Consider the following 27231-nt stretch of genomic DNA (forward strand, 5'->3'; position numbering starts at 1 on the left):
TATATTTACATTTCTCCAGAACAATCCCATTTGGAAGTATTGTATGATGGGAATTTGTTCTAATGAAGACCAGAAAAATACACAATTAACAATATGACAGCTTTCATATGCTAGAGTGCAAAGAACAGGTTAAAGAATTAATTCAAAATTACCTGTATATTAGGGACGGATGAACATGTTTTTACAGAAATCTTCTTGGCTCCTGATTCAGGGGTAATTGTAATTCGGTTTGGCAACAACAAAGTAGAAGTTACTGTTTTAACTTCCTCTCTCTTACTCTGTCCTGGGAGTGTAGCTGATCTACCCATCAAGCTGCCTGTATCTGTTCCATTCTGTTTATGGTGCTGCAAAGAGCTGAAACTGCTACTCTGAGTGTCTTTGTTGGGCATTTGCAGTTTTCCAATACTTCGAGCAGACATCTTCGTCTCTTTGGAAGGTGACTTTTGATCTCTGGATAACTGCTTGTGAAGGCAAACTTTAGATGGTCTCAGCAAGTGCTCAGTTGACTTACCCAAGCTTTTACTGAATTCACCTAAATAATCTGAATTTACATCAAGTCCTAATGACAAGGCACTATCAACGCTTCTTGATCTTTTACGATCATCTGGATGAATTCTGTTCCTTTTTCCTGACCTGCCTCTTCTGTGAGCATCAACTTTCTTATCAAACTTTTCAATTAGCTGATCTACTGCTGGAAGTGAACCAGTGTCAATATCACGACCAGTTCCTGGCAAGAATGGAATGTATCTCCTGTTTTCATGGCGGTTAACATTGTCTGCATAGATGGCATACTCTTGGTCATCCAGTAAAAATCTGTATAAGGAATTTGCAGAAGTGGGAGTAGCTGATGAGGACGAGGATCTTCGAGAGTCATTCAATACTGGCCCAGTGGAATCTTGCCTGCGGAAGGGAAGAACATCTGGTCTAGGTTTCTTTGTCTCAGGATAAGCAGTGGGACTAACACAGGGGGATCCTCCTGCAGATGAAAATGACTCTGAAACACACACATCACCTGGGCTGATTGTGCTACTCGGACAATCCTGCAGCTGCTTATTTGGATCTTCTACTGATCTGTTTAGATGTATTTTTTTTGAATTTGCTTTGGTTGATTCTGCAAGGTACGTATTTGTTTTTTGTAGGGACACTACTTTCGATGAGGAAATACAAGGCTTTGCTTCAGTTTTTTCATCTGCAAAAGACTTAGATTTATTGCATACAGAAGACTGGTAATTATCCAAGTTCAAGTTACTTTTTTCAGGATCATAAGGCTGCAAAAGTTCAGGATGTCTCTGAAAATTCAACAGATTTGAGTATTTCATTGTTTCATCTTTAAAATCTGGCAATCCACTTTCCTTTTCATTCACATTGGTTATCTGCATTTTTTTAGGCATAGAGGGTTGCACATGCTGTGTTCCAGAAAATTTTGTATGTTCACTGATTTTGTCCTCCAACTTAAAAGCAGTACTGGAGTCCGTGGCTGGCTTGTTTACAGTCTGAGGAATGACCTGCTGTTCTTTTCCAGGAGGAGGAGGATTTTCTGGCAAACATCCTTCTGTATTGTTCAGTACTATGTAAGGATGTCCATCGATTCCTTGGACTCTAATGCTGACACCATAAGACCCTGTCCTAGAATTTTGCACATTTTTAGTTTGAGTCTCTTCACTTGCGAGTTCAAGAGTGACTTCATAGTCCTGCTGCATATGCTTAAAACCAGCAAAATATGGCTCCATGTCTGTCAGAGGATTATATCTGAACAGAAGAAAAATTACAAAATTCTCACTGTTTTAAGTTAGATTATTTCATTAATTACTTTATTCTACCATTCAATGTGATGATAAAGAATAATGGCAATAATGCAGGGAAATCAATACCCAAGCTCTATCAAGCCCAAAGTGAATACATTATGATACAAAGACAAATGTCAGACGGACATATTCTGATCAATGGAATGTCATGTTATGAATGTTACCTTCATAGAGATTGTGCTCATTGTTTTGCAATCAAATTACTTTAAATATAAGCAACTCTGGTACAATTTTTTGAGTCAAAGCATGACTTCTGGGTATTTCCACTATATTTACTGAAGACTGTACCCTTCACAAACCAGTGATCACTTTAAAGCCAGCCTTTAGTACCAGCCATATTAACATTTAAACATAAGCCCAGAACAGCAAAACACACCAGGCAGTTTAAGGTTTTATGAGTTTCAGGTAACTAAAGCACTGCAAGTAAGATCAACATCCTCATTCCTTTGAGTTGTGTTTTTTATGTACTTGGGTTTCAATATTTGTTTCTAATGACATCTGAAAACAAAATTTTTTATTTATTATCTCATTGTCATCCCTAAGAATAAACTTTCCTACAGATGTTCCAAAAAAACAGTTGCTATTTTAAAACAAGATACTTTGCTGAGCAACAAAAATGGAAAAACACTGCTAGTATTTCCAAGGTTGACGGTGCCTTTTTCAGATCCAATGGGAATGCTAACTCCGGACCATATGTGCCAAAACTGTTTGAATCTAGAAAACAATAAATTCAACCCTACCTGTGTTTTTAATGTTAAATGCCATTCTTTCTTTCTCTAACAGCTGGGTTTGCAGGCAGATTTACTTTAGTCTGTTGCAGATTATGAGCCAACTGTCTAAAGGCAGAGGCAGTGCAGTGACAGTACGAGTGTGTCTATAAAAGAATGGAACACAAGACTGTGAGTCTGATACAAAACCTGGAGGGAACAAACTTTTGAACTTAGCTGGGGAGTTGAGTCATCACTGTGGCCTGACAAACCCAAGATCACTAAGCGATGGTAATCAGCAAGAGGAAACCAAAACAACAGGATGTCCCATGGAAAAACAACCCTCTGCAGCCAGTTTCACTCTCCTGTCTATCTATCTCAGCATGAACCACCTCCCTCAGATACTCTAGTCAAGAGCAGAGTTCTCATTCTTTCCTGACAGTGAATGAAAAAGTTTGGCTCAATACTCATAGTACACTAATTTCCATCCAATTCTTCCTCCTAGCAGGAAAGCTCCCCTCAAAAACCTCTCTAAAAAAGCTCCTCTCTAAAAACCAACTCCAGCTCCTCCTCAGCAGCAGGCTTATAAATTTTCACCAAGTTTCATATGGCATATTCACATGTGAGCATTTGAAAGAAACCCCTGATTTACACACAGTTGGTCACACTCATGTGTAGTGGATGAATATGTGAACATCTTCACAAAAAGCTCTCCACTCAGCAATCCCAGCCAGATTAGAAATGCCACTAAGACAAACTAAGGAGTATATGAAATTATACACTACACCTTCAAGCTGTACTAGCAGACCTATAAAAAGAGTACAGTTTATCTGAATTTCTCAGCAATGGCAACAACTAAAAATATAAAAAGGAGTCAATAAAAATATACCTAAAAGCTAAAAATTAAAAAGTATTTACATCAATCAGCATAAGGAGCAGATAAGCAATACATTACAATACAATTACAATAGGTCTGTTTGGGGGTGACTGCTAAAAATATTAAATAACCAGGAAAAAAACACAAACAACCCCCATCCCCTCAAAAATAACAACAGAACACCAACTCCCCTACTATATAGGGGAAATAATATTTAGGTTAATAATCTAACTTAAATTAATATATTTAATTTGTCTCTAAAACCATAAAGAAGTATGTGCATTTGCCTTCTTCACATGCATTGTACTAATAAAATTTTACTGTACAAAAGGATAAAACCTTGTAGCAATAAAAGAGCTAAACAAACAAATTTTTAAATGACATTTTATCTTTCTGGAACTGTGAAAAAAAGATTACATTTATAAGTTCCCATGACATCAACAAGAAAACAAGACAGATGACCTTACTATTCAAATATTTGAAGGTTTTACATAGAATCTCTATTTTATAGGATGTCAAGCTGTATTGGGTAATACTCACATGAACTACATAATATCAAACAGTTGTTTTAAAATACACAATAAAGTGGTTTTGTAATTTTGTAAGCATTTTTAAATTAAAGAAAAAACATTACTGGCTTTCATCACACACAGCCTTTCTGAGGAAATCCTGAAACTATGTTAATTGATTAATTACAGTTACAGTCATTCTCCTGCACACACATTGTACAGTCACATCTCAGGCTCTGGCAGGGTTACAGCAACAGAGGAGGATAAGAGGACTGAAGCTGTTCCTCTCCCATCTGTCTGCCCCACTCCTCTGACAGATGTCACCATGTCAAAAATGAGAACATCTGAAAACTCTGCTGTCTCGGTACACACCTCAGCCATGAAAAAGTGCAGATTGGCATTCTCGGGTAAATGAAATCAGCTTTGTGCTCCATGCTGTGACCAACTGAAATCCTGACATCTGATCCAGTGCAGGAGCTGACAGCTGGGGGCCCTGACAGCTACAACTGCCCGGTTTTAATCTTCTGTAAGGCTGCTGAAGGCCTCAAATGTAATGACAAAAGAGTCTGTTTATTCTTCATCTTATGAAGAGAGGTTAGATATTTAAATGGCAGCTGGGAAGGCAATTACCCTGTTTGTGTGGCTCTTTGTTACATACTTGTAGTTAAAAAAATAAAGATTTTTTTTTACATAGAGAGTGATATAAATCCTAATTCCAGGTTTTCTACCAAAGTAGTTCTTTAATGTCTTGCTAATAATTTTATTTGCTATCTCAGGGTTTAAAAATACAATTTTCAGAAAACAGAAGCAATGACTCTATTAAGGTTTTAAACAGGTGAACAACTGTCATTTTATTATAAAACCAGTTCCTATCTCCTATCTTGAAGCGTCATTACAACATCACATACAAATTAATCAGGACGTAAGAAAAGACTAGTTCAATAATTATTTTCTTTTGAAAATATTCTACTTGCTAAAACACATAATACAGTCATGGACACACAGTCATCAGCATCTTGCTATCAGGTCAGCAAGTAAGGTATCACGGAATGATGGGATCACCTATTTTGTCAGCAACGTGGCCTTCGACTGCTTGAGGTGAGCAGAAAATTTCAAACTGCTATCCCTGACAATGAAGTTAAAACACAAATTCAATCTTTAAAAACTTCTATGAACAAATAAACAAAACTGGCATTCAAAGCTGCTCAAGCCTTTCAGTTTTGAGATTTCTTCCTAAAGTAAGACTTCATAAAGGTATTTAAACATTCATTTTAAATGTGGACTTCAGTGGGTATGGAAGTCCCACATTTTATCATTACTCAGAAATGGTTCTATTTTTCTGAACAACTTATTTTTGCCAAAAATAGAAACTATGATATTTGTTGTTTATAAAGAGAACTTGTCAGCAGAGGTTTTCATACCTGAAAATCCAATACTCTGCATGTTCTTCTGTAGCACTTTGTTGTTCAGTGGTGATATGATACTCTACAAAAGAACACTGAAGTTTTAACAAGTCAAAAACTTTTTTTTTAATTCCTTAAAAACATTTCCTTTCACAGCTATTTTATAGCTAGCTAACAAGAGCTATGTGAGATCTGCTCACAAAAAATAAAACCTCTGTCATGTGGAATCCTGGCTGCCCTCCCTGAAAACAGGAGGCAGAAAAGAGTGCCTTTGAGAAACATACTCCTGTGCCAGACATGTCTCTTCCCTTCTTAACATTACACCATCACAAAGGCATGGACTTGTCTCCACCACTCATTTCTGTTCTTCTTTAACCAAAACTACAAGGCAGATTTATTCAGAAAAATTGCTTTCCCAATCCTGTTAAATGCCAAACTCTGCATGAGAAGCTTGCTCTCCTGTATCCTGCCCACACACCCTCGTTCCAAAGCACATCCACCTTGTGCTCCAGCCTGCGAGCCAAGCACCTGCCCTGGACAGACAGCCAGCCCAGGCAGAGATGCTGACCAGCGTGGGGGGACACGCTGCCCCATCAATGGATACGTTCCCTGGCCTCCTGAAGGAGCCGCACATCCTTCAAAGGCATTGCCTCACATGAAGCGTATGCTCCTTCTGCACACATCCAGTGAGGGAATACAGAGGAATAAAAGAGATCTGACTCGTTTTATGGCACTAGGACTCCTTCCTGGCTTCCTTAATGTCAGAAAACCAGAAACTCCCACACATCCAATATCACAATCCTGAGTCTCCTAAGACTGGATTACCTGAAGATTTTTCATTAAAGGAAGATGCGGGAATACCCTGTTATGTCCTCTTTGGAGGAGAGAACTTTGAGAATTCTGAGAATTTTAAACTACTTCAAGCTAAATTACAAATGATATTTGGTTCCATGTAATTTATTTCAAAATTTTTATTACTAAAAGAAAAAAAAAATCCTCATGGCCCCCATTATTTAATTGGTGTCTTTTTTCAAAAAATGGGATGTAACAGTTTATGATTGTTTACTTCAGATATTTCACACACACAGCAAAATGTCAGGAAGGAACTATAAAATTTGTTCTCCAACCTTACATAACACTGAGTTTGCCCTCCAAGCTAAATAATGGATTCTCTGTGCAGCTGACTATTCAGAAAGTATCAGCAACATCACACAAAGTGGGTGTTAGGTCAATAATAAATGACAGCATTATGGAAAAAGGACAGGAAATAACTTCAACAGAGAACAGGGAGGAAAACTTACATACTGTGAGGGTAAAGAAAAGGAAGCAGATAGGATAATTCATGGAAAGACCAAAACTGTAATGTTTTTACACTTGATGGAAAACATTCTCACAAACACGCCTCGCAAGTATGAGGGGAAACTTCATCATTGTCAATCCTACCTACAATTTGCTCCTGCCGAAGAAAAATGGGCTTGGGTTGCTGTCCCTTTTAGTCCAGGTGGAAGATAGCTCTGGAGCAGCATAAATGTATTTGATCTACTGCTTACAGAGAGCAGAAGGGATAAAAGTGCAATTTTAAAATGCTAGATATGCGGCTGTAAAAAAAAGACAGCAGAACTCATTTAAGAGCAAACTGACAATATCCAGCAACAGAAGACATCTGAAAAAAGTCTGACGTTTTTCCAACAGATTCCTTATTCCCATTTAAGATTTTTTCCTACTTGAGTTTTTTTTGTCTATATAAAATTATATTTATAGCACATGTGGCAGTTACTCCTCCCAGTCATTAGAAAAAAAAAATATGATAGTTACAGTATACAATGAAACTGTCACCTTTTGTTTTTCCCCAGCACTGTCTGCAAACTGCCACTCCCTATCTAGTGGCCAAAACTTTCAAAAAGTTTGTAACAAAGGATTTTCTACAATATATTGTGTCATTCTATATCTGCAGGCATCAGTGAGGAAAAAAAACTACTCAGATTTATTTTATTATTGCTGTTGGCGTTTCTGATGTCAGCATCAAAGACTTACCTAAAATTTCTATAAATTAAATAAAAACCAAACCACTGAGTTTTTAAATATTTATTCCCTTTTAAACTAGCCCAAAAGCTTCATGTCCCATCTCTTCTTCCTACTTGTTGAAAGTAAGGATAATGTGACAAATTCTATACTTGAAAAGAAACGGGAGTTCCTGTGAACCTAAGCCACACAGCATGTATTTTTCAAAACTCCACATACCAGTGTTAGACTGCAAGGACTTATGCTTGGTATCACAGACACAAGATCAAATCAAGGCATCTCTTCAGTGTCCAAGACAGGGCTGACCTTTCACTGCAGAATTAGCCTTACATATTTCATAAAAAGCTAGCAATTATATTCTTCCAAAACCACTGCACCCAAATGCACTTTGCACTACAGGCCCTGCGCCACCTTAGCTCCAGTCCCCCATGCACATGCATTAGTGACTGGTGCAGTACAAAGAGGAGACGAGCAGGTTTGAGCTGCTGCATCCACTGCACTTCCAGGGCTGTGGATCCAACCCTGCACTGCTCCTGCAGGGAGATTCACAGCCACTGCCAGTGCATGGAGAAAAGCAAATGCTGCAGGAGCATCCACCCACACTGCCAGTGGGCCATGCAGGCCTCCCTCTGAGAGCAGGAATTCCAGCCCCCACACCAGAAGCCAGGCACGTCTGTGCCTTCCCTAAACACGACATGAGTTGGTTTTTATTCTCCTTTGACCAAGCTGGGATTAAGTATGGGAATCATACAGCTTTGAATGAAACATGAAGTCCAGCCAGGAACACTGACTCAGAGAAATACCTTTTTATAGGAAGTATTTCAACATTTCTGAATTAATTACTTTCATTTCTATTCTGTGAAATAAAAAACCCACTCTCTCTTCTGATTTCGGATGGCAGCCTATAGATGACAAGTTAGAACTTCCTGCAGGATGAAAATTCCAAATAATACTTTTCTTCCATAGCTGTTAGCAAAAGCCAACAGCCATGCTTCAGTTAATATGCATTACAGATATTATTTTATTAATTTCTCCCCAAAATGCAGATGATCTTTGGGTTTGCTGCCTCAGAAAGGAGAAGTTCAGTTTCAGTTCTACCCAAGTATTAAACAACTTTATTCAGACAGCCAACAAAACAGAGTATTAGTAGCCACCTTTTCAAGGAGAGGAAGAGGCTGTATTTAATAAAGACTGTCAGTAGAAGGAACAATTAAAAGCAGTTAGAGCAAAAGATACTGTTCACTTGCTTACAACTGGGTTCATACTCCCTCTGGCTGAAAAATGTTGCGTGTGAGGAAGTCTCAAAGTGTTTGAAATGTAAAACATCTCGTTAGTCCTATGAAAGTATGTGACAGATCAGCCAAATGCTTGAGCTGTGTGACAACTAGCAGGTTTTGTTGGCTTATTTGTTGGTTGGTTGTTTTTTTTTCCAAACTAAAATCTGCTTCAATGGCTGCAAGTCAATGACAACATATTTTGGCAGATACTCAGGTCTCAAAAATTTTCAGTTTTATTGAAAACAAGGACATAATACATATATCCGATTTTCTTTATCTGCTATGTATGAATTCATGCAGTCATAATTTTACAGGATTTATCCCCAGAGGAAAGAACACATGACCTGCTAACTTCCTGAGTGCCAAGTAAAGCCTTAATTTTGTTTATGATGAAAATGCTAAGAAACCTCCAAATTTCTCATTCAATATTCTAAACTATTACCACTGCATTATATACTTTGTATCATTATTTAAGAGCTCTCTTTTTCTTTACTGAAGTAATGTTTCCAGATTTTCCCAAATCATAAAGAAAAGGGAATCAGAAACAAAATCAAACATATTCAAAGTATACTAAAACAGAAGTCAACTTGTATCTGAAATAAGGTTCCAAGAAATAAATTCATGTGTTCTGCAGTGAGTAGCCCCAGGCCCTGCAGACTGTGACAGTAGCTAAGTCACTGGAGGGAGATGGGGAGCTGCACTTGTTCATTCATGGTTCCTGTGGTACAAACACCTGCCTGAGTGTATTTGTGCCACGCTACTCTTTCATCTCCCATAGAGGCTCAGATAAAGCTCCTGAACAAGTTGGCTTTTGCCACTAACAGGATCCAGTTACTGGGGTTATCTTGTGAGTATCTGACAGTATTGTACTACAATTAATACTTACAAACTTCAAACACGAAAAGCAAGCAAACAACAAAACCTTATAAATATTTATTTCAGAGTTGACTATATACACACAATACTCAATTTCCCCCCCACTTTTCCTAAAAAGTTGCAAAAAAGGTTAAAAATAGGAAAAAAAGTAATAAAGTCACTAAAAGGGAAATGTTATTATATATACTCTTCTACTTTATCAAATTCTTGATGTTCATATCTTTATGTATTGACAGAAAAGGTGGCTGAGAGACACGAGGATACTCACAGATTCTAAAAGAGGTTTGTGATTTCAAATACAATAGCTGGTTTGCATCCAAATATCTGACATGAATACATTTACTCCACAAGAGATTCTGTGTTGCTTCATCACATTTTCCTCCAATTGTCAGTGTTAGAAACTGTATTTTGTTCCAAAGGAAATTATCTTAGTACACCCCAATGATATCATTATTGTTTAAATAGAAGAGAGGATCCTTTTAAAGGCTTGAGCAAAAAATCTCAGGTTTGTTAAGCGTCTCTTAGAAAGCCCTTCTTAAAGGAATGGACACAGCTAGGGCAACCTTTGTTAAGAAGTTTTACAAGGGCTTCAGGAACAGGTTATTTATAAAATTATCTAACATAATTAAATAATAAAATGTTTCTATACGGCAAACATTTTTCCTTCACTTTAAATGTGACATTTCAGTGGACTTTCTTCTCATTGTTCCCATGCAAAAACTATATGTTATCTACAGGAACTACTTTTACAGCAACACAACAGATGGAACTTGCATGACCTTGATTATATATGTGTAAGTTATTCCTGAACAAAATTGATAATGAACTATGAGTACAGCTGCTTGCAAAGACCAAGGTCTCACATATATAAACACACAAAGAGCAGGGTTAATCTCTATGGAGATGCAAGTATTTAAGTACAAAAACTACATGTAAAATAGGCTGTAGGAGTCATATTTACACACCCAACATCAGGCCACAGCTTCATGTGTATTTAAGCTAGTTATGCCTTCCATTTTTCTACTGTTAAACTTTGTCTTAATTACATTGTATTCCTTAAACACTTGGCTTCAAACCAATCTAGGTTCTTTCAACTAACTCAGCCATGCGTTTTCAAATTTAAATATGCAGTCAGAACTGCAGGCCCTGAGCCCAGGCCCCACCAGACAAGATGATATCATCACACTGTCTGAGAGACATGAGCTTCATGGTGAGCTGGTCTGAATCACTTAGAAAGAAGGGCTTACAAAGCCTATGCAGCCAAAGTGACCTGGTGTGGGCCCTGCAAGCACAGGTTTAACTAGCTATCCTAAGCTGCCACACTTCTCACCTTCATAATGGAATAGCATAATTACCAGGGAAATGAGAGAGGTAGGGCTGCTTCTTTATGAAGCTTGAAGTGTTTGTGGAATTATAATGTAACATTACATGCCAATTGTTCTTGTAAATAAAGGCTGCTACTGCTGAACGTTTACTCCCTGCATATAGCAGCTAATGGTGTGCAAATAAATGTATGAAGGCATACCCCAACCATTTACAACAAGGCCAACAAAATATACTGAGCTTGATTTACTCACTGGAAACACTCCCCCATCTCTATGTAAAAGCTTAAATTTTACCCTACTTCTGCATTATGCTTATGTTGAAGCAGAATGCAAATAACTACACCCTTTTGCACATCTTTATGTACATGAACTACATCTCCCATTCTAATGAACTCCAACAGTTCTTAGAGGTATCTTTCAACAGAATTCAGAATAGGGTTAAAACATTCCTAAAGGCTGGTAATTACCAGGCTTCTGCAAGTGTGTTTATATATACACTCACAGAAACACATAAACACACGTCAGTATGGCTATGTAAGCATGGGCAGCCTAGACAATACATCTCCTTTTCACTTTTTTCTCTTTTTCCTTTTTGTATTTAGTTTCCATGTCCACATTTTAGCTACTTTTAAATGGTGCATGCAATGCACATGAAACAAAAGTATTATGAACTGCTGCAAGTGCCTGGAGTCAAAATATGGTCACGCTCAGACTGCTGAGAGTATCTGAATGATCATGACTCCTTGCATGCCTGGGGACCCTCACAGAAAGGGGCCAACGTGGTAATCACTGCAGCATCTTCCAGTCTTACCAAGCTCCCTGGTGGTTTTTTGCAGTCTAAGTGCTTTCTGAGACATTCCTCCAATCACATTTATTCCTTGCTGCTGTTTTTACCAAAATTAAGAAGAATGTGAAAAGTTATTCCAGAATATTAATTTTAAATCTCATACTGTCAGCCTGGTTAATGAAACTCATAAATAGAAAAGATGGACCAATAGAAATTAAAACATTTAATTTGGCTAAAAATTTAGAGGCGATCCTGGAAAAATGAAACTATCTACCTAAAACGTCTGGTTATGAATCTTGTCATCCACTTTATTTCACTTTATATAAAGTGAAAGATTATAAGCCTACATTTGGATAAACTCCTCCAAGGAGGCTGCCAGCTGTGTTGGCAAAGATGGTACAAGATCACAAAAAATACAGTGAGCTCTAATCCCAAACAGTGGCGACTCCATGACTACCGACCCACTAAATCTTTAGCACATACATTCTTAACATGTCAATTTTTTGGGGTTTAAGATTAAGTTTTCATTCTTGGCTATACTGAAAAATACCATTTTGATTTAATACCATTCAGAGTCAAGGTCAAAGCAGTTTCTGAAATGTGTTCATGTTTCCAGATAAACATGCCTGGAATAAACATTCCATGGACACGTGAATCACCTTCCCTCATACATTAACTTGGTGAGTGAATGAGTGGATTCTCCATTCTTCTGCCAAATAAGAACAGAAATAGCAAAAACAACCTATTTAATATGTTTTTGTACATCCTTCCAACACATCATTCAAGATGCATTAAAAACAGAATCACCAAAGTAATTGGTAAGTCTGTACAACCTTCCTCTGTGCAGAGTTTGTTGAGAACTACCAACTAAATCAGAGAAATTCTAACACCTTTATCTCACCCTGGCCATTCAAAACATTTGTTTAATCTCAATAGTGTAAGGATGTAATTCCTTGCAAAACCTGCCTCTGAATGGTATCACTGAACTGATCAGGTAGAAGATAACCTCCTCCCACCTCTAAGAAAAATGAAGTCGGACAGAAAAAAGAAACAAAAATTTCTTAAGCCTGTTTTATCTGACCACATGAGCAGTAGGTAGCTGCAACATTTCTGATGCCATTCAGAGTTGCAGAGAGGATGCAGAAATGAAAAAAATGCCCAATTATTTTAGTGTTCATTGCCATTTCTCAGAAATCTATTACTACCAGTCATCTTGACCAGATTCTTTGCAGTTCCTTTCTATCAACATAGGTAGATGCTGCCATGGGCTGAATGTTCTTTTGCACAATCAGGCCTGTGTACTTGGTATTAACATACAGATTTCAGGTTACCTCCACAGTAAAAAGGCTCCAATAATAATGACATCATCATCACTATGACTTCAAAAAGCAGAAACGGTAAAACAGCAGACTATAGAATGAAACTGTGATGGTCTACTTTTGTTTAAATTTTTGCATTTGCAGAATTATTTGGCCTCAAAATAGTTTAGTAGCTGTTTTTAAATAACAACCTGACCACTATGATCCAGGCTGAATAAACTCAGCAGTTTATTAATAAACATAGCACATTTGTTCATCTTGCATCACTCCATGACAAAATATTTTAAAACTCACATTTGAGGTCATGTTGTTTCACCTGCACATTTCAGATGACACTGCAGAACCCAGACAAACCAGTTTCACCAATACTCCCAGAAAGAGCAACTTCCTATTACACAACGTACACCAGAAGAAGGAACTGTCACCAATTCTTTTCTGCAACTTTGTCATCCTTTCATTGAGGTAAAATTCCTTATATACAGGACATACTGTAGGCTATTTCTGTGGAAAATTAAATTCTACATCTCCCATAAAAACCCTACCAGGGGAACCTAAGTGCATTCTCAGACATTTTAGTAATGACAGTGAGATCTAATAATGCAATTAACAGAAATTAAAATAAGCTGGTTTGCTTGGAGGCAATTCAGGCAGCTGAAGCAGTCTAGATTCATTAGATTTAAAAGCAAAAAGTCAGATAATGAGAATAAAATAAAAAAACCCAAACAGTTGTGTGATAGACTCATGGAGTAGACAGGTTCTTGGAAATATCAACACAAATTCAGTAATCAAGGGGGGTAGTAATATAAGGCCTTTTTAGTACTGTCACAATATTAGTTACCTTTGTAGTGTGTATTTGCATTTAGGTGCATTTAGAAACAGTTAATGTCAGTTGCAATTCAAGGTGTATGTAAATCAACTAGGAATACTTTTCCTATGATTAACACATTTCAGAAACACCTCTAAGTTGTAAACAGATGCATGTAAAAATATCAGTCACTTTGTAAGATAGCTCATTTGAAGCACTGCATTTTTTGTTTATCTCAGATTATTTTAAAAAACTCCATGAATATTAAACAACCAACTGTCTGCTAAAAACAACCATCTTCTCTTATGTGAAAGATTATCTTAATATCGTATGAAAGTTTTCATTTCAATTTATTATCTTTTTCCAAAAGTAAAGACCCAAGTTCAAAGTAATTATAAAAAAAACCAATCAAACAAAAACTTATAGCAACTTGTTACACTTTTACATTAATCATCCGTAACCACATCTGGCTTAGAACATACTGTGAGCATAAGCAGATTTCTTCTGGGTCTAACACGAGAAAAAAAACCCAAGACAATTCAATGACTATGACACTTCTAGAAAATATAATTGCTAGTCAAACAAGTTCTTACAAAGCACCTTTCAAAAGTAAACAGTAGCTTGGTTTTGCCATTTAAATTATATTTTTATATAAGTTTTAAGGGTCTGTTAAAACAAGCTCTATAAAGAGATTCATAACTACAAGACATGTGACAGTTGTCAGCATATACGTCAGACACTGAATCTATCAAGTTCCCATGGGAGTACCAGAAGTCAGGATACACTTAGGGGATTCCCCATTCACCTACAGGATTCACTTCTAGGAGTCTGCACAAGATAAACACAGTGTAGATGTTCAGAAAAACAGAACAACTTCCAACAAGAGGTTTCCACTATTTCTATTCTGATAATCATTCAACTTGCATTGCAATAGTTTTTAATAAATACCTGCACGCTAAAGAAAAGGGGAAGATAAATTCGGCAAGAACCGTTCTGTCAACTGCAAATCAAATGCAAACTCACCATAGAAGCTTTATCGCAGCCCTGATCTTCCCATAAAGTTGTCATCAAATTGGAAGGATATAAAGTATATCAGATGCAAAGTTAATTGGAAGAAGAACAAATGGCAGAACTGCCATTCTAAACTTTTCCCAAAAAAAAGAACACACACAACGCGGACACACCCTTTCGCAAAAAATACGCTAATTCGCAGGATAAAAGGGAGATAAAGAAGTCAAGAGTGCCCTCTGCCCAGGAATGCCAGGAATCCCGGAGGAATGCGTGCGAGCAGGCGGTCTCGGCGCCCCGCGGGGGCTCCGGGCCCCGCCCGCCCACCTGGAGCCCAAGGCCGGCAGCAGCACCTCCAGCTGCGGCACCGCAGCTCCGGGGCAGCCGCGGCCGGCCCGCTCGGGGGAAAAACCCTCGCTCCTGACAGCCTCAAATGAAGGACTCCGGGAGTCAGTTCTCCCTCTCTGTTCGACCGCTGAGCTGCCCGCCCCGGGGCGGCGAGCGGAGCCCGAGGAGCGCCCAGGGGAAGCGCTGCCCGGCCGGCGCTCCGCCAGCTCCCCGCGCGTCATCCGCCGCTCCTGAGGGAGAGCGGCCGTGCTCTCCCCTCACGCCCGGGAGGGCCCGGCGCCCTCGGCCTTTGGAAAGGCGTGTGTTTAACGGAGCTGAGGACGCCTCGGCGCCAGGAGCCACTGCCACAGCCGCAGGCGACGGCTCCTGCGGCACCGCACGGCGACGGCTCCCGTGCCCGCCGCGGTCCGGTCCGGTCGCGCCACAGTCCTGTGCCCGCCCGGCCCCAGCCATCGCGGCAGGGAAAAGTGGGCGACGTGCCCCCTTAGTGCCCCCCTCAGCCCCCAGACCGCCCGCCGCCGTTCTCCTCACCCGTCCCGAGCCGCCTCTGTCTCGCAGGGGGATCACCGCCAGCTCCGCGCCGCTCTCTCCGCCAGCCGCGCTCGCCGCCGGAGCCGAGCGCGCACTGCCCGCCCCCTCCAGCGAGGGAGGGGGCCCGGGCCGGGCCGGGGAGGAGCCAGGCGGGGGGGCGCTCCCGCAGGTGAGCCCGGGGCTCCCGCCGCTTCCCCTCCCGCCCGCGGCCTGTGGTCTCCCTGAGGGAGCGCGCGGTCCCCGACGGACACCGACCGCCGCAAACTGAGGGGAGGGCGCCCGGCTCCCCCTCAGCGAGGGCTGCGGCGAACCGACCGCACCGGGACGGAACGGGCTGGCCACAACAGCCCTCCGAAGAAACCCAGCCCCGGGCCCGGGTGCTGTCGGCTGGAGGCCGCCTGACAGTGGGGTTGGTTTTCCCTCGCCGTGTGGAGGCGGCTGGCGAGCCGCCCGCCCGGCGGGAAGGGCTGAGGCAGCGCCGGGACGGGGCAGGGCGGGCGCGCCGCTGGACGTGAGGGGAGCGGGGGAAGCGCGGGGCTGCAGCGCTCCAGCGGGGCCGTGCTGCTCCCACACAGCGGCACAAGCACCTCTGGGCACACCTTGGTGCCCCGGGCACTTTGGGTGATTGCCCCACTGACTTCAGCTAGACTGGAAAGATCACAAGGTGGTTCCAGAATATTCTACACATAGGGTGCGAACTGAAGTGCTGCCGTACTGCGGCGTGTCTCTTTCCCTGATCATCAGTGAAGGAAAGGTAGGTGGGGTTCACAGGTGTCATCCAAAAAGCAGTGTCTGTAACGATGTCACAAAAAATGGGCCTCAGACAATTCCTTTCCATGTTTATAAAGTTGTTCTCAAGGTTTTAACAACATTGACCAAGGACCATAGTCAGAAGAAAGGCTCTAGTGAATCTACAGGGAGGAAAAAAAAACACAACAAAATGTGATATATCCTTGTCTACAACAGCAAAATGCTGGGCAGTGAACATGAGAAGGAAGAATTTAGTATATGAGTCATGGAAGCCATGTCAAAGTTGTTCAACAGGAGGAGCATGGATAGGAACACATCTTCTCAAATCCAGCAGTCACTACTGGAGGTCACTGCTCAAATTGCTGTCAGCTGCTCTGATACCTGTTACATGTCTGTGAAAACAAGCTCAATTAGCAAAGACTACTGTGTATATATCTATATATATATATATAGATATATATATACATATGGAATTTTATATAATTGTATGGATCTTTTGTAGAGAATGGCCCTGTCTCCATTAGAATGTATAAACAGAATAGGTTCAGCTGGAAAAGGCAGTATTCCAAATGCAGCATCAGCATCAACACTGCTGAGACACTGTATCCAGCTTTGGGTTCTGTGTTGGGGAAAAAAAAGCTAAAGTTCTCACAAATCTACCCCAGAAAATTAAATACATTCTAAGAATTTTTTTAAAATATGTATTTTGGTAGTATTAAAAGTCAGTATTCCATGAGGATCTGTTGGGTCTTGGAAGAAAGAGTCGAAAGCAAAACAATGAGACAGTAATGTCTGGCAGCAACTACTTGTGATAAAATACTATTTTGATGGGTGATCAGTAGAAAGAGCTGTAAACTGTAGGAATTGCACAAATTATAAACAGTTCGAAGGAGGCAGCTAGTGAGGTATTTGCAGATAACTGACAGTGTTTGCTGAGAGGATGGAAGTATTCAGTGTGACAGGGTCTGTAAAGACTTCTGCTGCATGTCTACATAACACACTAAGTTGATTCTCCCTCAAAATGGTTATTGAGAAGAAAGGCATAGATATATGGAGTTTTCTTCCCTTAGAATTAACAAAAAATATGTTCATGGGACAGAACAACCCAAACTTGTGCTGCCATCTGATCTTTTACATACTTTGCCATTTAACATTTGCTTTTCGTATGCATTTTTTCCACATAACCCCATAAAATTGGAACTGTCTAAGTAAAAGATGCATAGAGTTTACTTAGCTCCTTTCCCTGTAGTTTTTGAGAAAGCACACGAAGCTTATACCCTCACCCTACCTGAAAAACTGGGATACAATGAGTAGAAAAGAAAGTAATTAATTTTTTTTTCCTCAGTTACATGAGTTGTGTGGCAACATTTCAGTTTAACTCACAAATATTATACAGACATTTATAATGGCTGTATTTTATTACAATAAGAGTGTTAAGAAACATGCTGACAGTTTGTCCAGCCTCACATTGTCATTTGGTAAGATGTGAAGGAATTGCACTTAATAGAAAACAAAATGCTTAATTAAAGAGGTGTATACACCTATAATTTTCACGTTGTTGTAAAAGGTTAATGAAGACAGTGTTAATCAATGATGTACAATAATACATTTCCATTGAATTTAGATGCAAACCAAAAAAAGAAAAAACATAAGAATAATTTCTTGCTAAAACCAGCAGTCTATGATGACTACCAGACATTACTATATAGTCTATAATTAACTTTTTTTATAATCTACCTCTCAGGTAACAGCTTAGGAGACAATTCAGTTGCTATCTGTCATGTTTAGCATTAAGATGCTCAGAAAACCTTTCTCTTGTTCTGTACTGAGTTTCAGAAAAATATACCAAGGCATTTTTCTTTCTATTATTTCTTTCCTTCATTTAACTTTATTTTTCTGTATTAAAGATGGGGGGATGAAAAAAAAAGAAAAAGGTAGGACAAGCACAATAACTAAATTACCTGTATTGGCTGTGAGCATCCCAAACTGAAGTTTTGGCTGGGTTTTCACAAGCTCTATCCTACACTTCCTAAAAGCTCTATCCTACACTTCTTGAGTCTTTGAGAGAAGTTTATTTTAAACCTTTGAGCCTTTCACATTTCATTAAAACTGTAGTTTAAGTCAAACATTTTGTCAAACAGTTTCTTACAGATCTTTGGCATATTCTGAACATGAGTTTTACAAGTACTTGGTTATTGTCATGCTGCAAGCATGAACTGTTCAGTAAGAGCCATAGTCCAGCTGTAATACTGCAAAAGTACAAGGTTATCCAGTGAGGTAAGAATTTTTTGAAGGAATGTATACAAACCCAGCAATAAGCTAAAATTGCACTGAGGACAGACTTAGGTCATATACAGAATATCATCTCTGTGCAGGCTGCCATTTCCTTTCCCACTCCTCAGCCAGTTATTTTTCTTTTTCTTACCTTTAAGTAAAAGTTTTGGTCCTTGTTTACAAAACTGCTCTGACACTATGATTGATGTCTCTCTGTTCAGGCGGTGTACTATCAGGCACTTGTGAAACACAATACAAAATGGAGTTTGCAGCTCGAGCAAAAACAAACAGTAATGCCCAGCAGCCTGTGCTGTAGATGAATTCCAGCTGCTGGCTACTCCAGCACACTCGGGAGCTGAGCAGTGCTCCTGCATCCAGCTCTGCTTGTGCAGTGAATATCTGTGGTGAAAGCCTGGTGCATCAGTGCTGTGCTTGGCTCCTAGCAAGATGCACCTCTAGCTCTCTGCTCTTCACTACTCACTTAACTGAGTATGGGCACTTCATTATCATCCCCCATTTCCTTTCAGGAAAGGATCAAATCCAATAACCACAGTAGAAAGTAGAGGAAAAAATCTGGTATATAATTCCATTGAAGCACTGCTTCTGACTTATCTTTTACAATATATGTTAGAAATGATCTTTATTATCAAAGATTAGATGTCAGTTGCTTAATAAATAGCAGTTATCCTTACTACTATATTCAGTAAACTACTAAGTAGACATTTTAACTTATTTCTTATTTCAAGAAACACAATCTTAAAAATTCAGGTCTTTACTTTCTGAGAAGGAGATGAGGCATTTGAAGAAATGAAATTTTACACTCTTATCAGATGCTTTTAAATGTATGATCTCTGTTTTTTCCTCAAATACAACTAACCAAAAAAGCAGGCCTTTTGTTTTCTACCTTTCTTTTATTCCCTACTCCCCTCTTTTCACAGGGGACCTTCTCTCTCTCCTCTCTTCCTCCCTTCTTCCCCCCTCCCCCTTTTCTGGTTGGTGGTAGCCCATCTTTTACATTTCTCCCATTTCTCTCTTCTCCTACATACAGCTGTCAAACACAGGGTAGTGCTGACAGAACCCAGAGCACAGGGTTCTCTCTATCTCTAACCCTAGCATTCCATGAGCTCTAAAACAGCCTGAATAATCCTAGCCATATATTCAAGAACATATTTACATTGCAGGAGAATAAGTTTTATTAAATAAAATGCATAAAGTGACAGATTAAATTGTAAAATGAGAGATTAATTTTCAGATCACTTCAACACTGGAAAACGCTTTATATTAGCTAATGCATGGTAAGGAAAAACTTAGGAGATGAAGATTTAAATTGTAACTTTTGTAGAATTTAATTTCATCATAGTTCAAGTTTAAAAATGCTCTTCATGTTGAATTTAAGACTGTACAATTATTAACCTTAGTTATGTACATAGAAATCAAGAGTGAGATTAAGAGAAGATACCATTGACTTTAAAAGCTGATGAGAGAAAAATACACACAACATAAAGTTTGATCATAAATAATGTGATAGTTTCGATATTCATTTTAGAAGAAATATGTAGTCAAGTAATTAAGTAAATAATTAATACTGATACGAATTGAAGATTTTGGATGCTGTTCAGCAGCTAGCTATTATGAGGCTTTCTGATCTCCCTTTCCTCTCCTTGGATAACTTTTGGCTAAACCCGTTTATTCCTACCCCTTAGTGACACAGTCTTGCTCCCACTAGTCTTATTTCAGTAATCCTAGCAATGAAAAAAGTTTTTTTTCCAGAAGGAGCCTGCAAAAAGCCTAAGTACTACCAAATGCATTAAATTCCCAGAAACCATTGTAGTCATTACCTGCTTGGCTGTGGTCTGTGCAGCTCTCCTTGGCCAAGCCCAGGCCGCTGGCATTTAGCTGTGCCCAGGCTGCAGGAACAAACTAATTTTTTAAGAGTAGCATAGTCTGAACCTCTATTTCCACAAATACATAGTGATTTGTCGGCATTGCCAATGGGTTTATTTGAAGAAAGCTTAAAGGGAGTATTGTTTCAGTCATTGCAGATGTAAACATTGATCCATTTATCACAGAAATAGTAAGGTAGTAAATGAAATGGCTTCTATGCTCTTTATTTCAATAGAGAGGTGAAATGTTAAATTACCTGGGTCTAAATCTAAGCATCACTATCCCAAGTAAAAATTAACTCTTTTTTTTCTTTCTTATAGGCGTGCATAGATGTCTTAGCAATTACGGTTTGGGGTGGGTTTTCCCCTGCTTTTGGACAAAGACAGGGAAGCGTTTGTGGAAGCCTAAAGCAGCCCCGGTCCCAGCCCGTCTCTGCCGAGGTTGGGGGAGCGGCCGCGGGCCCTTTGTGCTGTGGGGCAATGGCACCACCTGCTGGCCGCGGGAGCTGTAACAGTTCCGCCCTTCGGCACATTCCCGAGTAGATTGAAAGTAAAACACCAGGGGGGGAAAGTATTTATCTTTAATATTTTTACATTTGTTTTTATCTCCAGCTACTTTTCTTAATTTGGTGAGGTAGTGCCATTTAAACAGTTTTGTGAAGCAAAACTTTCGAAGAGATGTAAACATTTTAGTGATATCCAGTTACTTTAAGAATCCACTCAGATATACTATACCTTCTCTTTGAAAGAAAAACATCACTCCTGATTCACCTCCAGTAATGTAGCCACTGATGCACTGAAGACCTAAGAAAATAACTGTATCTTTGTGAATCTAGGAAAAACACAGAAAAACAACTTAAAGGCAGGTTTTAAAGGATTGGAGTTCTCAATGCTATAATGTATATGTGTATAATAAGCATTTCATAGAAAATTAGATTTTTTTATATTTTTAAGTTCCACTTATGAAGTAAGTACTCAATTTTCAGAACTCTTATAAAAGAGCTGAACAAACAAATTAAATTAACTCAGGGGAACTAGTTCATCCTGGCCTTTACCACGGTTCGTTCTTCATTCTCCTGTGCAAATAACAGTGTATTTTATGTGTTTCCATTTCAGATCCCACAGCCATCCATTACTTTAAGAGAGGAAGCTTACAGTCTAATTATGAGTCAGCACAGAATATATAAGGTACTTTAAATTATCAAAGGTGGAGCCTTTGGTGATGCAATAGATTCTATCTTTGGCGTTTGTGCAAAGTCTGCACATTTTTACCAGGAGAGATATGTTTATATAGATCTGGCAGTATGCTAATGAACTAAACTGCTACTCCAGTTTTCAGTTAATACTATTTTCTCTAGGAAGAACTCTTCCTAGTTAGTGTTTTGTGACTGTAGAGGGTGCTCTTAAAATACTGGAGATGGTAATAATATATGGCAATCCATTTCTTTTTCTGTAAAGCTTATCAATGTTAGGATGTTTATATTTAGCAAAGAACATCGCAGAGCTAGTGTGTTTTATTTTTGATGTGGGCAGAGTCACTATACACATTTGCATCCAAAAACATCCTGGAAACTTTTTCTGGATTTAGTTTATTTTTGCAAGTATGTTTCTGCCAAACAGTGATAGTATCTTCTGAGAAAAGTATTGATGTGCTCTAAAACAAGTTGAAAGAAATACTAAATAAAATTTATTTTTAGTTGCAAGGCCACTGAGAGTTGTATAAGAGCTTATTGTTCCAAATAAGCCATTTAAATATTTTTAAAAATCCTTAGTTACATGAAGATGATGCTTCCTCATTGTGCTATCTGGTATTCTGTTGGGAAGGATTTAACTTTATTTTACTTTCATTTGTCTGTAGTTTTATTGATTGCCTCACCATACTCCCAAGCTGTTTTCTTATTCTTTTTAAATTGAATTAGCAAGTGAAAAAAATCCTAGGTGCAATAGACTAAATGAAAATGTACCCTGCTATACTTTTCCCTCAACAATACAATATTTTTTTAAAATACAAAATGTTGCTTTTTCCAGTGAGAGTGGAGTCTATAAACCTCAAAAAGATAAGAATTTTGTTTTAGTAATCAGAACTGCCCATTGTAAATCAGTGTAAGAGGACTAATATTCCCTAGGTGAGACCAAGAAGAGGCTGCGGACTTGTGGCGGCTCTGCTCTGAGTCGGGGATGTTGGAGGTGTGATCCCTGACTGACTGGGTTGTCAAAAACCCTCTGCTGGAACTGCACTGCAACAGCAGAACTGCCCTTTGCCCTAAGAGGTCATTAGACTGGCAGGAGATGAAACAGGTACTACAGAAGCAGAGTTTTCCCAATTCAAACTTTTCTTAGCAACAGCTACTCTGCTTCTTACACTGGATTTATATACTTACCATCAGATGGTACTGTTAGATGGGAGCTCAGTCTATTTTCTAAGACTTCACCAGTGATCACTCACTTGGGATTCAGTGTCACTTGGGATCCAGTGTGACTCTTTACTCCTACAGCAGCTCTTCTGTAGGCCCAGTTTAGTGCACAGAAGTCAGCGCATCTTGTTTTGCCTGGGGAAGCCTTCTGAGCATTTTTTGGCCAAATTCAACAGCATCTATTCTAGGGAAACCTTGTAAGCATAGACCAAGCTTAATAGCTGTTTGCTGGCTTCCAATGAAATGAGCTTGCCACATTCCAGTCTCCAGCTTCCACACCAAATTCATCACTAGCAACTTGCAGGTTAGAGCATGTCCCTGGATCACACAAAGGGGACTTCATATTACCTAGTACACTGACTGCAGGCTTGTCATAGTCAAATGAAATTCTTTGTGAGAGCTGGCAAAAATTAACTACTGGCACCCATCAGACAAGTCTCTTCAACAGCAGAAATGTTGTTGCCTGAGGTCTGGTTGTGGAAATTATTTCTGTTGTAAGTCATGAACACAATGATTGGCCAGACACAAGGATTTTGTCTCATGGAGCTTTTCTTCTCAGGATTAAGTAGAGATTTGACCAAAAAAAACCTAGGCCTCATCCAACCTTAAGTACACAAACTATTACAACAAATAGTCATATTTAGTTCTCTTTTCATTCACAGTATTTCTGGTGGGCAGTGTTTTCACTTCCCTAGGAGAAACTACAAGTGTTTCCCCTAAACATCCCTTATACTGAGGCTCTTAAAATGGCAAGTTAGAAACGTAAATCTTACACCCTCAGAGTCAAGACTTGAACGCAGAGTTCCTCTGATAATTCATTGTCTCTTCACCAAGCTATTAGATAAAACAGATTATACTTTTCCTCCCATTTTGTAAGAGGAGGTTGACATAAATTTCTAACTCTAGGAGTTCAAAAATGTATTTTGTAGATTTTCACACCTCTGCAGCTCACATTAAAGGACCAGAATATCAGAAACAGATGGAACACAATACCATCATCTTTTCTTTATAATGGCCAGTCAGGATGTAACTTATCAACTTTGGTCATTCCTGCAGTGGATCCTCTTTTCCTGAAGTGTGAAAAGAGCAATCCACTTCATTTGGGGTTGGAGACTTCACTACACAGCAAACATCACAGTACCTCTAAGCTGCAGCCACTTACAAAAATTACCCAACACATTCTACATTGAGTCTGCCTTTACTGGTTCACTTCTTACAGCACATTCTACAATTCTAGAAAATCTTAAAAGCTCAGGAAAAAAAAAAAAAAATCTTGCAATGTACAGTACTTGCATATTTCAAGCAGTGAAAGCTGTAAATGATGCACATGCTGGAGTGACAATAAGACAAATGGAAGTTTTCATTGGGAAAATACAAACCAGAAGACAGTTTGTTTTGCTTTAGGCAAAGCATGAATGCAAACATTTAAACTGAAGAAACTCCTCTTTCCGTCTGTGGCCCCTCTGAGTCATTATATTAATTACTTGGAACTATTTACCTACTTCCCTTCATTTAGGCCCCAGGTGCAGAAACTGGGTACAGAAAATGATTTTCATTCTTTTTTCTGGAGTGAAAAAACAATATATGGAAACACTCATTTCCTCTCTGAAATCCATGAAGGGGAGAAGGGGTGGCATCCTAATACATATATTGTGTTTTCCTGGTTTTTAATACTCTATAGCAAAACACAGGAGTGGTAGGGGATGTTAGTGATGTTTCTTTTCTGATGTACAGTGAAAGAATTTGTTTTGTTGCATTAGCAGGGGCAGCTGGCAGTGTTTGCACTTATGCATCTTCTAGTACTTCACTGAAAGGATACCCCTAATTTTTGAAGTAAGACAAATATCTTATTTTACAGATGTGCTGACCTGTGCTTACACAGTGGCTTTGACAGCCTCCTTCTGTGATCAGTGTTACACTGTCTGAAACTGTCCTTATCCAGCCACATCCAGGTATACATTTTTCCATGTGTGAAACTAGGGAATTAAATTTCCTAGTTGAACAGAGGCATAAAATGTTTAGAAAATAAACAATGAATCACATTAGAATTTTTTTTTTTTTAAATCATAGATGAGGCTCAAAACTAAACTTCTAAATTGGTAGCAAAAAGGTTCAGTTTTAATATCTACACTTCTTTTTGGCAAGATAGCCGTGTCTCAAAGCTCTTGCTTAGAGTTTCATTTCTAACTTATCTCTGGGGGAAAAAAATTAATTGAACTTTTTCTTGTACTCTTACTGAGATGTTCTTCTGCTCTTTGTTATTTTGCAATGCAAACAGCAAGCAGACTGTAGGACATGGGCTTTAGATATCTTTAAACAATAACTAACAAAATCAATGGCTATTTTCACAAAATGAAGTCAACTTCTCCCTTCCTAATAAAGAGTATCAGTCAATCCCAGGGTAGCCCAGGTCATCAGGGGGTGGCTACTGAGTCTGGCTCCCCCTGTCACAGCTGCCTGGCAGTGGGCCCACCCCCGGGAACAGCCAGCTGGCTCTGCTGTGCAGTTCAGCTTCCTCCAAGTTTGCATGTGGACATGTGAAGCAGCTGAGTGTATTTTGCCTGATCGGCTTATTTGTTGTCAATCCAGAGTTTTCCCATTGCCATGAGTGCTGATGATGCAGTCAGTTTTCAACATGGCCCCTCTGCTCTGTCATTTCTGCTGCTCTGCACTGGCTCTTCAAAAGATCAGATCTGTTTCACAGATTTTGCTTGTTTTCAAGTCAGATCAGCCTTCTCTGTTCTGATATGGCTTGTCCAGATGCACAAGTTCCTTTTTGCAGTCTGCCAGGTTTTGGCCCCAAGCAGACTCAGACTATGAGAAAGATGAGTCCTTCCTCTACTTTCTCTTATCCTCCAGCTGCACACGTGTTAAACTATACAAGCTATAGGGTGACCCTTCATTTAGAATATCTCATTACAACATAGATGTGCGTGTTCATCATTAGTGACACATCTCAGACTTTACTCAGAAATATAACTCCCTCATGGAGCTGTGAGCAGTAACAATGCAAACAAAAGCAACCTCTTCCATGTTCATCCTCTGAGGTGTCAAAAGAAGAGCATAAGTAGCATCTGCCATCAAAACAGAATTTTAAATTCTAGGGTATAAATCCATGTGTTCAAGGATTTTTCAGAGGCAATTTTAGGATTAATTAAGGTGAGTACCTTCAGAATTAACAAAAAGAAAAATTCTAGAACATTTTTTTAAATTAAAAATATTATGTATACCCAAAGTATGCAGCACTTTGTCACAGCATATACTACACATGGGCACATGCCACACATGGGCACATGCCACACGGGCCTCTGCCCATATAGAGTAACATCATGTCACTACAGAAGGCTTAGAGTGTTTGCCCTTTTTGTTCTTTAGCCCAACCTTTCATACCCTTATGGTTCATGCATTGCCCCTGTGTGCCCTCTGCTCCCTTTGGTGGTTGGGCAGTGCCCCTGGGCACTCCATGGCTCATTGCTGTCAATGCTGCTCACCTGCTTTGCACAGCTGCACCCACTGGGGATGAGGCTTGGCCCAGCCCCACTCCCAGTTACCATGAACTGTGGACCTACAGCACTTTCTATTCCCCAATAATAATCAAGCCTTTTTCTGAAAAATAAAGTTACTTGACCTAGTGAACATAAGAGGATATTGTAATTCATTTAACTATTTTGTAATATTTTTAATCCCATCAGATTAATATCCTGTTGTATTTAGCTACCTAGATGAGGGAAAGCAATATTTGTAAAACCATATTTTAATATCTGATCTTTTTTATTGTATGTTGTCTTCTTGTTCAATAGGACAGCTGTTGCAGTTCATGTTAAGTTCATTAAGTTTTGTTACATGGTTCATTCTGTTATCCCCCCACGTATTCCACAAGTTGGTTTTTCCCTAAATTATATTCTCCCCTAAAGCTGTCCCTCAAGCTATCCCCCTCCCTTTGTTCTAGTTCCTTCCCTGCTGCCAAGGTGACCTTGCCCCTTTTTCCTGAATGTTCCATGCCACTCACCCCCTGGGCCCTGATTAAAACACCCATTTGGAAATTCCCCTAATCCGAGATGCCACATTGGCCCATGTGCCTTTCCCTCTCCTCCCACATGACAGATGTAATCCCCTTGCTCCACCCTTGGAGTTTCCCTATTGGTTGATTTTCTGTCTCCACCGCCTGGTTTGTAGCTGTATTTAACCCTTGCACTGAGGTGGTTGGGGCTCTTCCGTTTTACCCTTTTCACCTGGAATAGACTTTTGCCATGGAGCCTCGAGACAAAGCGCTTCCTCCTTCAGCTGGTCCCTGTTGTGGCTGTAACAGTG

The 27231-nt window shown here is 39.5% G+C and overlaps 1 protein-coding gene across 12 annotated transcripts in view; it reads right to left on the reverse strand.

Moving 5' to 3' along the window:
• Nucleotides 1-15898, reverse strand: part of CGNL1 (cingulin like 1) — a 55979-nt gene extending 40081 nt beyond the window's left edge. For 3 of the 12 annotated variants that reach the window (XM_072933775.1, XM_072933776.1, XM_072933774.1), the window contains exons 1-3: nt 15600-15897; nt 5320-5396; nt 153-1749 (exon numbers count right to left, since the gene is read on the reverse strand). In XM_072933775.1, the coding sequence (XP_072789876.1) occupies nt 153-1730 (1578 nt within the window). In that variant the 5' untranslated portion in view covers nt 1731-1749; nt 5320-5396; nt 15600-15897. Of the gene's footprint in view, nt 1-152; nt 1750-2545; nt 2680-5319; nt 5397-14735; nt 15214-15599 lie in introns of those variants that run through there. The other 9 variants (XM_030281454.4, XM_030281451.4, XM_072933778.1 and 6 more) reach the window with 8 other exon arrangements.
• Between the last annotated feature and the right edge of the window lie 11333 nt (nt 15899-27231).

The sequence above is a fragment of the Taeniopygia guttata genome, chromosome 10 (assembly GCF_048771995.1).
Source record: "Taeniopygia guttata chromosome 10, bTaeGut7.mat, whole genome shotgun sequence".
Lineage (NCBI taxonomy): Eukaryota > Metazoa > Chordata > Aves > Passeriformes > Estrildidae > Taeniopygia > Taeniopygia guttata.